At 32.5% G+C, this 15,117-nt stretch overlaps 1 protein-coding gene and 1 long non-coding RNA gene across 4 annotated transcripts in view; one reads left to right on the forward strand and one right to left on the reverse strand.

Annotated features, from left to right (window-relative positions):
* The window catches only part of LOC145672966 (uncharacterized), a 123,639-nt gene extending 119,697 nt beyond the window's left edge, over positions 1-3,942 (reverse strand). Inside the window, exon 1 of the long non-coding RNA XR_014128707.1 lies at positions 3,851-3,942. This is a non-coding gene — a long non-coding RNA (uncharacterized LOC145672966). The remainder of the gene's footprint in view (positions 1-3,850) is intronic.
* LOC145672964 (voltage-dependent calcium channel subunit alpha-2/delta-3-like) overlaps positions 1-15,117 on the forward strand; it is a 169,912-nt gene that overhangs the window by 76,152 nt on the left and 78,643 nt on the right. For all 3 annotated transcript variants that reach the window (XM_081742228.1, XM_081742229.1, XM_081742230.1), the window contains 4 exons: positions 5,660-5,711; positions 7,620-7,756; positions 8,572-8,616; positions 11,211-11,304. In XM_081742228.1, coding sequence (XP_081598354.1) covers positions 5,660-5,711; positions 7,620-7,756; positions 8,572-8,616; positions 11,211-11,304 — 328 coding nt within the window. The remainder of the gene's footprint in view (positions 1-5,659; positions 5,712-7,619; positions 7,757-8,571; positions 8,617-11,210; positions 11,305-15,117) is intronic.

Genomic DNA, 15,117 nt, shown 5'->3' on the forward strand with positions numbered 1-15,117 from the left:
GGTGCTGAGTTACGTGGTGCCACGGTAGCTGTTCGTAGCATTACGTTTCCTCGCGTGGCACTCAAGCTGTTAATGTACCGGCGGTTTGAAACATTGGCAGCCCTGCGAATGCGCCAATTCTCTTGAATGAGATGTACTTGCTTGGATGTCCATATATCTGCTTATCTGACAAGCCTATTCTTTTGTAATTAAACTCAAGACAAAACACGCACTTATTTCCATAACATATCATTAGTATGATATGCATTTTTAAGTTGGTGATGAATTTCAACTTGTAACGCAGAAGTATGATCATAGAATGCAAGGAGAGATCATGTTTTTGTAAGCGCTTGTAAATTACAAGTAATATTCAGAGAGCAGAGACTGTCGATTCAGCCTTTGTGTTGTCACTTTTCCGAAGATACTTTGCGGTCAGTGACGTCACGTGGAGGTATCACCAAGGATGCTATAAAATAGAGGATCTGCTCATACCACAAAATCGTGAAGCCATACGTATCCTATGATTGTTATTTCTTACCTCTGAAAGGTTATTCCGGATAATTTCTTCTCATTCCTATTTGTACATCCATACATCCAGCATGTAACCATAGTATAATATAAATCTGAAGGAATGACTTAAATAAAACGAAACGACAGACACACTACATGTCTACAAATGAAGATCGCAATGTTTTGAGCCAACATATATATGGCGGAAACGAAAGTAGCCAATCAGACGTGCCAATACTAGGTTGTTCTTTTAGCTTCGTTCAGTTAATAGGATGAAGATACATATGGGCAGATCCTCTATTTTATAACATCCTTGGGAATCGCGAGGTATCGTTCAAGATAACAAGTTAAATACTGCATACGTCACTTGTTGATATACTGTTTCAAGATGGGCAAAAGTCCCTTTACATGACGTCACGGACAGGGACCCAATCAGAACGCTAAACACGAATTGGGGCTACTTGTATGAAATACCTTGTTCAGAGAGTATGACTGCCACAAAAACGACCTCTATAGGCAAAACAAAAGTCAATCTGCTCCTACCTCAGGGAAATCAGGATAATATAAAACAATTTACACACGTGTGAGGTTGTGTTACCTTATTTGTTGAACCACCTACGTAAATTCAACCTCTAACTTTCTTTAATCAATCGTCAACAAAAATATATTCTGCTCAGAAATGACTCATTAATTCAATGAGATATAGCTAAAATATAAATAAAAGAGTGGTTCTGTATCACAATTAGACACTGAAATACGAGGGACAGTCAAAAATTCCCGGAATTGATTGCTCCTCTTTATTATCACAATATAAGTACGCATTTAGTGATCGCTTTCAAAGTAGGCCTCTTCGGAACACGCATACTTGCTTTACCGCTCCTGTGATTGCTGGAAACACCAACGAAAAGCTTCTTTTGGTATCTTCTGAAGTTCAGCCGTAGCGTTGCTTTCGATGTCTTCTACAGTCTCTTCTATTTTTCTTAAAGCATTGTCACCGTAAATTGACTTTAACACGTTAAGTGCCGCGTGAGACCACGTTGGTCTCACATAAAATATTTCCTTACGGCCACGTGGTGTCAGGTTGGCCTCATACAATTTCTTGTTAGCTTATGTCCTGTAGTGACCCAATGATCTCACATTTTACATTGAAAGCAATTGCAGTGTATGGTAGTCGACCTGGTAATAAGAGAAACAGTCTTGGCCTGTGAAATTGTAAGTCCGGACATGCTCCAACGCTTGGTCAACAAAATTTGCGTGGTGACATGTTGTCTCACGAGGCCACTAAGCCTATTACGGACGGCTGTCTATCTAAGGCCACGTGAGACCATCGTTTCACCATAGGAAAATATCAATACTACATAGTATCTATACTACAGAATTACCTGACACGGAAACCAAAGATAAAGACAACACATGTTGGCTATAGCAGATTTTCTTCTTCCAATATAAATATCCAATATCCAATAACAATTATTTTGTTCAACCTGTTTATTCGGAATCTGTACCATTACCTTTTCCGAGTTTCATTAAATTATTCGAATCAAATATTCTAGTTATCTATTTGTATCACACTCTAAATATTAAATCTTCTTACTTAACATTGGACAACTTCACAGTAATCTTGTTTATAACAACAATCTATCTGTTTTTCATTTTTTTTTTTTTTTTTTTTATCAACTCATTAACTACGCCACAGTATGTATTACATTTGAAAGCACTTTGTGCCACTCACATATATATCCAACATTAGGTGGCACTTAATCTGTTAAGACTATTAAAGTAGGTATCTGAAGCAGATTTCCCCAATTTGTATTGAAAATTGATGCTGGAGTGTTGCTCGAACTGCGACAATGCACTAATTTATCATCACATATTCCTCCGATTAGGTACACTACTCGTACAACTGACTGTTATGACCTGTTGACACTTGTCATATTCATAATTAGAGAACCTAAGGACTGGATTGTACAATGTTCACTGTGATTGTATCACATTGCCAAAACGATAACAACATTCCGAGAACATTTTGACTGCCCCTCGTTATTATTAAAAGATTGAAAAAGATTCAGAATGGATATTTATGGATTCAGGTCATAGTGAAAGAAAGAGACAGAGAAGAGGAACACGGAGAATGAAATCATATTATACTCAAAATGGCCATTCCAACAAAATCGTAAAATATACACATTACAATATTTATATTTTTTTCAGACTAAATTCTTACATACATATTTTATATTAATTCCTGGATGATCCTGAATTCACGCATTAAAAAAAATTGCTTCTAATTCCATTATAAATGTTCTTTATTTTGTTACTTAAAAGCAAACTGAGTAATTCGAAGGATAATTTGACTTGACGTAAAGGTAGAAAATTACTAGTTTGTACTTTCGCTTGCTACTAGTCAATTCCTTTCCAAATTATTAACGAAATAATATGTACGTGATGTTGATTGATTGATTGAATTTGCTTCGCTTTCAGCACGAGACTATTAAGACATTGCCTTAGCCTAACGAGGGTCCGTAGCACATATGCTCCCGAAACCGAATAGGGTTATCCATGCCTTGTATACGATGTACTTCTGCTGATGACTCAATATTTTTTTTAAAAAGACTTTCGCCAAGTATTAAATATAATATGACATTAGTGTAAAGAATCCAAAAATTGTTGAGTAATGGTACTTACTGGTTGTAATTGTGGTCTTAATATAAGTACTGGTATTCCTTTAGAGATGTTCTTCTTGGTTAAATATATAGCAAATTATATATATTAAAAAAAACTGAAATGTTAACACAACGTATTACATGATTTAATCGTAACTTCTAAAACAAGGATGACACTGATTCATCACTTTCTTACTTTATTATAGCTTACGCAAGAACTACTTGCACACAACCATACTGTATAAAGAATATAGCTCTCTCTAGCTATTTTTAATCTACGTTTACATCTTAATATTGATCTACTCTGATCAAATAATTTTCAACTTGCATTAGGCACATAAAAACATCTGACAGTATACTTCATGGTTGGACCTTCTTCAATATATGTATGTGAACCTTTCCCATAACATATCTTGCCCAGATCATAATACTGACATTTTAATCCTTCAACAATTAGTTACGGCCACATTTAGACATTATGTCGCAAAACATAAAATATTTATTTCTATAAATAACCTTATAAATAACCTTAAAGAGTCGATCTCATTGCAGCTTATTGCAAACTATAAATCTAAACTGATGAGCTTAGTAAAACAATTGAACTGATCTTTAATTGTGTGATTCACCGGAAAAATTATTGGTAAAAAGTAATTTTGTTACAGACTTTGAGCATAAATGCAACTAATTTTGTGACTTACCATATCCGAAGATTCATCTTAACCCTCGAGAAGTTGCGTTGCTGCTGCCGAAAATATCTCCAACGCAAAAGTCATCTACGGAGCGAAGCACTAGAAAAAACAATACACGGTTAGTCGCGCGCGCGGTGGAAAGCACCGCGGAGTCACTAAACAATCACTGGCAGTTAAACTACACAACGGATAACAGAGTGAATGAACACGAATATTCGCGAAGGTACGGGGGAAGATTAGCTGAAGGGTAGTATCTGTTTGACAAACAAGGTGGCCACAGGACGACAATAATAATAATAATAATAATAATAATAATAATAATAATAATAATAATAATAATAATAATAATAATAATAATAATAATAATAATAATAATAATAATTTTATTAATTCCCTTGTGGTGCTTTTGACCGCGGCACTACTTCTCGAAGGTTTAGAGAAACAAATCTACCAGTAAACTTATTCTGTATCAATTTCTACATCCATGATGTGCAACGATAAAATTGTGTTTCTGTGTACAAGTTTCTTACCACTTATCTTTATTTTCTTATAAAATCCTTTCTTACATGTTAAAACTACATATAATTGTTTCAATTTATTCAGTTTCTGCATGTGGTTATTATAATTATCATATATTTCTACACATTACAAAATTAATTATAATCGCCAAGATATAACATCATAGATATTTAGTTAGAAATATACAAACATTATCAGTAGTTTCACACACAAATGTGTATGAGTTTTCTTGTTAAAAAAATAGATAGGTGTGCTACAAAGGAATTCAGCGTAAGCATATGAAAACCAAAATAATAAGTACTTATGTGGTCGTTCAGAATCTATATGCAATGAAACCACTAAGCGCAGCTCCAGCTACGAACATCTTATTGTTAGAACATAGAAAAGGAACGAAAGATTAAAAAAAAAAAAAAAATCCTATAAGAATGAAATGACTTAATAGTCAATCGTATCGTTGGTTCGCCATTTTGAACTATACACTATGAACTATTTCCAATAAAGTGTTTCAGACCTGTGTGTTTAAGGAGTCATATCTCCTCGAAATAAGGGTTTAGCCCCCTACGTATACCTTCATTCCTTCAAAGCATAAATTTGATAATACGAAGTTAATGATAGTAAGACTATCCATGGCTTTGGATTGATTATTTTAACAAAAGAAACACTGACCAAAGCTTAAAACACACTTTATTTTAAATTAAAATTTATGATTAGTTGGAAAGTGAACAAGAAGACTTACGGGATTGACTGAAGGCCTCAACAAATAGAAGGAAAAAAAGTACAATAACTATATATATGTCTGTTAGAAGCATTTAAACTTTTTGATAACGATGACTATATATATGACTGTTAAAGAATTTAAACTTTTTCATAACAATGACTATATATATGTCTGTATTTTCATTTATTTTCGATATTGTTTGAAGAAGGATATGTTAGGTACTCGAAACCGTTACGGATTTTAATTTAAAATAAAGTGTGTTTTAAGCTTTGGTCAGTGTTTCTTTTGTTAAAAAAAAAATTATGAAAATTTAATAAATCCATCAGAGTATCTATCTTGAGTATAGAAAATCAATTAATTTATCTTGAACATAGAACTATGATGGACTATCGCATTACTTTAATACTTGTTAAAATGTGTTTCAGTTTTTCATTATTAATACTGAAAGATACATTTAGAAACAACTGTCATTTTTTGTAGAAATTATGTCTAAATTATTCTGTGCTTAAGATATACTTACATATAGATAAACATTCAGTAGGATACATTAGTGACGATTTTTTGTTTTCGTTTAATTACAGAGCCATCCTTGAACCTATTTAACAGTAGCAATTGGAAAGTTCATCCTGATTGGTAAGCTAACAACAAACATATTATGAACATAATATTAAACATTAAAGTAGATTTTTTAAAGAAATGATACAGTAATAAAATGAATTTTAAAGGTAAACGAAGAGGCTGAATAGAATATACCACAGAAAAAATAATACTTAAATATCAGTAATTTTTTGTAAAAATAGCGTCAGAGATAAATTTGTTTAAACGTCAAAGTATGCAGGTCTAGTATATATATATCATAGTATAATAAAAAGAGTTTTTCTTAAATGATGTTAATAATTATGTTAGTAATTTTTTTTTACCAATTTAGTTTAACGTGCTCAGTATTAATATAGTAATTGTACTACTTTTAAACATCTTTCTTCAACACTGAACGGACACTGAACTACAGTGGACTCTTCGACACTATAATAGCAAAAATTTGTTGAACACAAGTATTAAACACATGTGTTTTGTGAGATTCTATCGTTTAAGTTTTTCAGTTCAAGACATCCAATAAAAGATATAATTCTATTTTCATCGAATTGAAAAAGAAATTTGAAAATCAGTTGAATGAAAGGAATAATAATGAATTATAAAATTGAGCTGTGAAGCTTACAAGAGAAAAAAGAACCAAAAAAAAAATAGGTAGAAAATTTGCAACTTCCAGCTATAACATAGTGGATTTTTCTTTCCTTTTTCTCCCTTTTTTTTTAGCAAGTATATATTTTTCTGGTGTAAACTTCTCTAATTACTTGTGAGAAAGCATTATTATTATGCCAATGTGTTTGTATGAACATCAGTCAAATATATTTGACTGACAAAAAGAGATGCAAAAGTTAGAATTAAGAAACATATTAGAAACGCAAAAAGGAAAGAAAATACAATTTTAAGGCTTTCTGAATGCTTATTAAAACGATACGCGTAATTGAGGAGTTTGATGTAATAAGGGCATAAGTGAGGTTACGCCCTTTTTGCATCAAACGCATTTGTGGGTTCTGCCATGTTTGTTTAGCCTCCTGGTAATATTTCAATTCAATATTGGAATAAAATGCTGCATATTAATACGTTGTTTTATGTAAGAAAAAAAAAACACTACTTAAATTATCAACATCGTTTTTTTCCAACTGCATGTTTCAGACTTACGCCTTTATTGCTACAAGATACAAATGCAGATCGAAAGGAATGCCTACAAATCGTTTACAATTTCACAAAAATACAGTTCCTGGCGCACATTTTAAACTATAGCAGTTTATTTTTTTTTTTAATTACAAAAGATTGTGCGAAAATTACAAAAAAAGTACTGGTACTTATTGTGCCCAGTATTGAAATTACTACCCCTATATACTCGTATCTGAAGTAAGAGAAAACTACAAGATATTCAAGAACGAATTATCATATATGAAAGAATATGTTGATACAGATATAATAATCTTCACTTTTAATCTAAAATTGAATCAGAAAGTTGATTAATGTATATGCATTATAATTATTTTAAAATATGCATTATATATTAAGAATGCTAAGAATTTTAGTAACCTGAAAACTGATACAATCCTTAAATAAACAGGTTTGTAAAACTAAGAGAAACTAATTAAAAAAATTAAGTGTCCTCTACTTCCGCAAGGGTACAAAAGTTGGAAATGATTCCATATGAGAAACCAATATGTAAGATATTAACACAAGGAATACTTTATCTCTTGTCTGAAGGAAATTTAATATTGGAGAGTATATGAAATAAAAAAAAAAAAAAAAAATACTGTAAAAATTTTTTTCTGAGCGTAAAGTGAAGATCCTTAACTGTAAATCTGACTTGTCACTATGATAGTGATCTCTTATTAACTTCTCTAGTTCAAAATAAATGGTAAGAAGTATCTACTAAACTAAATTTTATACTATGTGTATCAGAAATTTATTAATGTAAAATTGTTGTTTTCTCTCCAGGTATTACTGCAAATATCATTATGATACTCAGCATTCCTTTAGCTCACCTGAAGATGAAATCAGGTCGTTTCTGAAAAAGATAATGCAACCGGGATGGAAATGGTTAGGCGAGAGATTCCCACATTCGGAGAAAAAGAGTACGTATATACCAAAGTTTATAAATCTTCTTAGCATTATTACAAGTTTTGTAGTTTATGAAACATTAAAAAGAAAAATGTCGACTAAAAGCAGGGAATTCGTGTTATTATCCAGTTCAAAATTTTTGTCGTCGCGAATTCTGTCGAGAAAGTTGAAGCTTAAAATATACAAAACGACAATCATTGCGAACCATGGTCACTTACTCTGAAGGAAGAACGTAGACCGAAAGTATTTGAGAACAAGATTGTGAGACGAATATTCGGATCCAAGAGGAACGAGGAATGGCGGAAAGTTCATAACGAGGAACTGCATAATTTATACCGTTTACCAAACATTGTTAGGGTCATCATATCTAGGAGGCTCATGTGGGCAGACCATGTAGCCAGGATGGAAGAAAGTAGGAACGCTTTGAAAGTTTTAACTGAAAGTTCAATCAGAAAACGGTCATATTAGGAAGACCTAGACGCAGATGGGAGGACAATATTAAGATGGATCTCGCAGAAATAGGAATACAAAGTAGAAACTGGATTCAGTTGACTAAGGATAGAAGTCAATGGAGAGCTTTAGTGAACGCGGCATTGAACCGCCTGGTTCCATAGGCTATAGAGTTAATTAGTTAGTTAAGGAATAAAAATAGACACTCCTCGTCTTTTTCATTTTGAAATTGAATGTAACTGGTAAAGTTCAACTTACGATTTGTTTCTGATGCTTGCTTTTTGCACAATGCACAATGACTTCCTATAGAATTAACTTGCATAAATCATTCTTGAATTTTATTTAAATACTTATATTGTTCTCCTATTATTTCTTCCAGTGAACGTCACAGGAAAAATCGAACTGGACAGGAATATGCACTACTGTGAGTATTTAATGAATCGTGTATTCTTAAATAAATATAGACAAAGAGTCCTATTACTAGTATGTTTCTTAAAACTTCTTTATTTATTTAAAAACAAACTTTTCCGTGTTCATAGAGATTTGTATGTATATTTCAATTCAAGACTATTTTCAATTTAAAACCACTGAATGTGTAATTCAGTAGCGGTTTTTGAGGAAAATCAGATTGATAGAAATTTAAATTTCACTACTACAAACTAAGAGAAGAAAGTTTTAGAAAGCTGTCTACGAGAATTAGTACATTAAGTAAGCTTTCTTGATTTTCCTGGCGAAGAACTAAAACCTAAGGGAAGAAAGTCTAAAACAGCTTCACAAATGCATACAAGAATTAGTATATTAGTTAAACTTTCTTCGCTTAGCTTCTGGAGAAGAACTAAAACCTAAGGGAAGAAAGTCTAAAACAGCTTCACAAATGCATACAAGAATTAGTATATTAGTTAGACTTTGTTCCCTTAGCTTCTGGCGAAGAACTAAAACCTAAGGGAAGAAAGTCTAAAACAGCTTTACAAATGCATACAAGAATTAGTATATTAGTTAAACTTTCTTCCCTTAGTTTCTGGCGAAGAACTAACACCTAAGGGAAGAAAGTCTAATACAGCTTTACAAATGCATACAAGAATTAGTATATTAGTTAAACTTTGTTCCCTTAGCTTCTGGCGAAGAACTAAAACCTAAGGGAAGAAAGTCTAAAACAGCTTTACAAATGCATACAAGAATTAGTATATTAGTTAAACTTTGTTCCCTTAGCTTCTGGCGAAGAACTAAAACCTAAGGGAAGAAAGTCTAAAACAGCTTTACAAATGCATACAAGAATTAGTATATTAGTTAAACTTTCTTCCCTTAGCTTCTGGCGAAGAACTAAAACCTAAGGGAAGAAAGTCTAAAACAGCTTTACAAATGCATACAAGAATTAGTATATTAGTTAAACTTTGTTCTCTTAGCTTCTGGCGAAGAACTAAAACCTAAGGGAAGAAAGTCTAAAACAGCTTTACAAATGCATACAAGAATTAGTATATTAGTTAAACTTTCTTCCCTTAGCTTCTGGCGAAGATCTAAAACCTAAAGGAAGAAAGCTTAAAACAGCTTCAGAAAACTGTATACAAGAATTAGTACATTAGGTGAGTTTTCTTTCCTTAGCTTCTGGCAAATACCTAAAACTTAAGGGAAGAAAGTCTAAAACAGCTTCTCAAATGTACAAAAATTAGTACATTAGTTAAGCTTTCTTCTCTTATCTTGTAGCGAAGATCTAAGAGAAGAAAGCTTCATACAGCTTCAGAAAGAATTAGTATATTAATTAAATTTTCTTCCCTTAGCTTGTAGCGAAAACCTAATACCTAAAGGAAGAAAGCTTCATTCAGCTTCAGAAAACTAGATACACGAATTAGTACTTTAATGAAGCCTTTTCCCTTAGCTTGTAGCGCAAACTAAGACCTAAAGGAAGAAAACTGTGTACAGGAATTAGTACACTAGTTAAATTTTCTGCCCTTAACTTAAAGTAATAAAAATATTTCTGATCTTATCCTACAAAAACGGTGATTTTTACTGGTGAAGAACACTGACATTAGCCACTTGTCCAAGAAGGTAGACTGTCGCTCATTGTGAATTAATATTTTGTTTACATGAGTCAGGGTTGTTAGCAGTAACGGAACCGATAGGCGCAAATGGATTCTACTGGGTTTCGTTTCCGGAACTGGAGCACATTTTCACGAAGAAATGATTTCGTTCGCGAAACAAAAAGAGATTTTCTGATAAAAACGGTTTCGTACTCGGTGTCTATACCAATTTTCAGAATCAATTCCAGGCGCAGAACCGAAATGAATTTTCTGAGAAAACAGTTCTGGTTTTGGAACCAAAAGTGGTATTGATGTGGAAGCGGAATTAGAGAAAAAAGAAAACTAGATTTTGTTACAGAAGCGCTGTAGGCAATTCACTCGAGTATTGTTTCACAGTATCGTTTCCAGCTTGTACCGATCTTGAACTAACGATGTTTGCAAATTATGACGTCAAAATATATTTCTATTCTCTTCTAGAAACACATCGAATTACAATTTTCAGTTCCTTAAACAAAACTAATAGGTCGAAATGTATTTCTGTTTGCTTTCCGTAGCACACGCAATTAGAAACGCTTATTTATTCAGTTCTCCGCTTATTTAAACAGATCTTATTAATACAAAGTTAGACTTTATTAATGTACAGACCGATTTTATTAATATACAGACATATTTTATTAATATGCAGACAAATTTTATTGAAGTACAGACAGATGTTATTAATATACAGGCGGATTATATGAATAATATACAAACAGATTTTATTAATATAAATATGGATTTTATTAATACAAATATAGACTTTATTAATGTACAGAACGATTTTATTAATATACAGACAGATGTTACTAATATACAGATAGATGTTATTAATACACAGACGGATTATTAATATGTAGATAAGAGTTTATTAATATACAGACATATTTTATTAATAATATACAGACGGATTATATTAATAATATACAGACAGATTTTATTAATATACAGACGGATTTCATTTCAGGTGATAGAGAACTCTTCCTGGCGTTAGCTTTTGATGCTGAGGTTACAAAAGATTTTTCTGATAACAAGAGCATGGCTGATAAGCAAAACGAAAGGTAAATAATTGGTTATGATCGAGACTGCACTTACGTTTCAAAAAACAAAGTTCATCCTCATTGTTCAAATTTTTGTTTCTTTTTTTTAAATATACATGAAAAGCAGGTAATATCTCCTCATTATATTTTATTTGCACTTTTTGCACCTATATTTCACACTCTAGTTTTTAAAGTAATATAACATAAATACTGGCCTCCAGCATATAAAAATACATATGTTTATAATTTGTCACTGTTGTTTTCATGTTTGTTTATAATTATTGTAGATGATAAGCATGAAAGAGAAGAGAAAGGAACATTGTTTTGTGTCTGCTTTTCCGTATTTGTGTACGAATGCAAGCTGAACGCTCGTAACCGACAAACGCTTCGCATATTCTAATACACAAAAATTCTTCTCTTGCATTGCCACTACATTGTAGAGTACTATCACAGGCTTGCCATCTACGTGTGCACACGAGTCACGAGGCGGACTTTTTAAACTTAGTGACTGTATTTATCTTTACCAGTATCACCCATCTTTGTACGTCGTACACTTGTCATTAAACAATGCTTTGAAACCCGATGAATCATTTCGGCTAACCCTGTATATATTATAAGGTGTAATTGAAATAGATAATTAATTATAGGGACTTTAATATTTAAAACTGCAGTATTTTTTCATTGTTGGTAGACGTGTCGAATACCTTACGATCTACAGTTAAACATGGGGTCCAAACAGGGAATCAACTGCGAAATAACCACTTTGTGACAAGTAAGCACACTTTAAAACATGCAAATGATACGAAATTCGAGGGATGAAAGTACAGAATTCGATTTTTCAATTTCAGTTTCAATTTATTAAAGCCAGGGTTAAGACTCATGTTTATCTTCTATTCGGTCCAACCACAAAATTACATAATTAAACTTTGATACAATGTAAAACCACGCTCAAGTATTCTACTTACTGATATTCTACTTACAGACTTCTGTAATTTCTGAAGATTATTTGTACTTTCGAGCAGGGCTGGCTCTACTATATGTGCAACACATGCATTTCCACGCGGCACCAAAATCTGCCATAGCTTTATTATTTAAAATAAGTATTTCTTGTTGGAAACATATTTCATGATGATGATAGTTATATTTGCTAAGCTAATTTTCTATTTGAATACTATATTCACAAATCATGTTCAGATTGCATTAGTTTAAGGTCACATGAACAGAAAGAACTAAAGCCAATGGTCAAACAAACCTTAGTATGTATTGCTTGATTGTTGCCAAATATAAGAACTCAATTATTGAACAGAAGCGAACACCTGTTCCATTTAGTTTGTTAACACAGTTTTGATATGAAAACTAGTTTTGTCTTTGTTACAAACAATTCCTAGCACTGAAAGTGGAAACAAGGTTTTTGTTTTTAATTTTTTAACAGATGTAGAAGGAAAATTAATAAAAGAGCTTGTTGCACTGGAATTGCAAACTGATATATTGCGATTTAGGCTCTATATTGAAATCTATAAAAAGGATTACTAACTTTCCTCTGCTAGTGTGTTTGCTTTATCTTTAAGTAACATAATAGATTATTATTAAAGCAAAAAAGATACAACGAGATTCTACTTGTAGTGTTTAGACCTTTCTGAGTGCGAGTGATCTTTTCCTCCCCTTCGTTGTTTATGATGGGATAGCATGCTTAAAATTGTTGGTTTTGAGATTTGTTCTTCTTGGACGAAAGCGGGTAGGCAAATTATGCCATTACATTGGGGTGCAAAGTACTTAGAGTTGGCCCTGCTTCCGACCTTTCGACTCTCCCTTGGAGTCTTGGTCATGGAGGATGAAGACAGGAAGAAGAAATATAAAAACATCGAGGAATAAAATAGAATGGACTTACCAAGGGAAGAGCGGTGCTGGGAAACACTTTGTCAAGTACAACGATTAACCATTAAACTTTGGTAGTTATAATGAAAGCTGCTTTGTTATTTATAATTTAGGATATAAACAATGGTCCTTTCTCTTCTTTTATGATTGTATAATTTAAATTAAGATACCTTCTGTTATTTTGTTATTAAACTAGAAGTTACATTCATATATATATATAGGAATTGTGGAATTCTCGATGAGACTTTTAGATTAGTCTGTGATGTAGGAAAGTGGTACCAAATAATTGAGACTTTGGAAATCCAAATAATACCCAAAATCTGCTTTTTTATGGAAATTAAATAAATAATCGCTCATCAAAAGAAATTCTTTAATGTCTTGGTTGTGGCACTTACTTCGAGTTATTCCACCGAACCAAATGTTTCAATAATAGCTGAACATGAAGGTTTCATACTATCTCCAGAAAACTCTGCTTGTGTTGAATCTACGTGAAAAGAAAGAGTATTCCGTTCTTTTAAGAATGAAGACACACAAACAGAAAGTTTCTTTTGTCTTTCTCGTATAACACTAGTTAACAAAGGTTTTGTTACATAAAAGAAAATACCTGTTCTTAAAGGAACTTTTTGCGCTGAATTCGAATATGCACTCAGTTTTTCTCCATCACGTCCGATTTTCCCGTAACAGAGGGATTTTCGGGAAAATCCCTCAAAAATTTCCCTTTTTCAGATATTTTATTCCCCTAGCTCCTGTCCCCTTACATATAGTAACACAGAAATTATACCTAAGTATACTTTGATTCATATTTAACAAACCCTCCAAGTTTCGTAATAATCGCTTTATTCTTTCTAGAGAAATAAATATGTTTGTATGTATACTGTGTGTACTGTTTATTGCACCTTATAGTAATGCTTTCAGATCTCTTAAGTTGAGGTAAAACGTTTTGTTTTATTACCACAAACACATATATAAAATATAATACAATATAATTTACAAGTGTGACAATTTACAATAAACAATAATACAAATGTACCAAAAGGTCATGAAAAGACAATCAAAACTATCACAATATATGAAACTTCTATTGGGTTACAAAAACGTACACTACTTCCTTCTTTTGTAAGAAATGTTGCATTCTCTAACAAGACCCCAACAATAGTCCCCCATCATTGAAGGATCCCATCGTCCCTGGTACCTTTTCTCCATTGCCATTATATCTTGGTGGAATCTTTTCCCCTGTTCGTCGCTGAGAGCACCTAGGTTAGCAGGAAAGAAGCTGAGGTGGGAGTGCAAAAAGTGGATTTTTAAAGACATCCTACAACCCAACTCTTTGTATTTCTGTATCATGTCCTGTACGATTTCTGTGTAACTCTCAGCTTTGTTATTGCCCAGAAAGTTGCGCACAACACACTTAAATGCTGTCCAGGCAGCTAGCTCAGCACTGTTTAACTTGCTGTCAAAGCTATCATCAAGCATTAATTTCCTAATTTGGGGACCAATAAACACTCCCGCTGAAATTTTAGCATCACTCAGGTTAGGGAACTTATCTCGCAAATACTTGAAACCTTCACCAGATGTGTCCATGGCTTTGACAAAGTTTTTCATAAGTCCTAACTTGATATGAAGTGGCGGTAGTAATATCTTATTAGGATCTACCAAAGGAGCGTATTTGACGTTGCATTCTCCAGGTACGTAATTCACTCTAGGTTCCCAGTCCTTCACTTCATAATGTTTGTCATCAGCTTCTTTCTTTCTTTTGCATTCTGTTACATTTGATAACAAATATTGATAACCATTTCATGAACAAAACGAAAAAACTTGGAGAATTGTATATATATGTATTAAGATATACATATACTGTACGTTTTAAAAAAATATACGTTGGAAGTACATTCTATTTTTATACACGTTTCTAATTTACAGAGAGCAATAAAAGTGTGTTGTTGACTATTGTAAATATTC

This window comes from Thermobia domestica, chromosome 16 (genome assembly GCF_964235325.1).
Source record: "Thermobia domestica chromosome 16, izTheDome1.hap1.1, whole genome shotgun sequence".
In the NCBI taxonomy this organism is placed as follows: Eukaryota; Metazoa; Arthropoda; class Insecta; order Zygentoma; family Lepismatidae; genus Thermobia; species Thermobia domestica.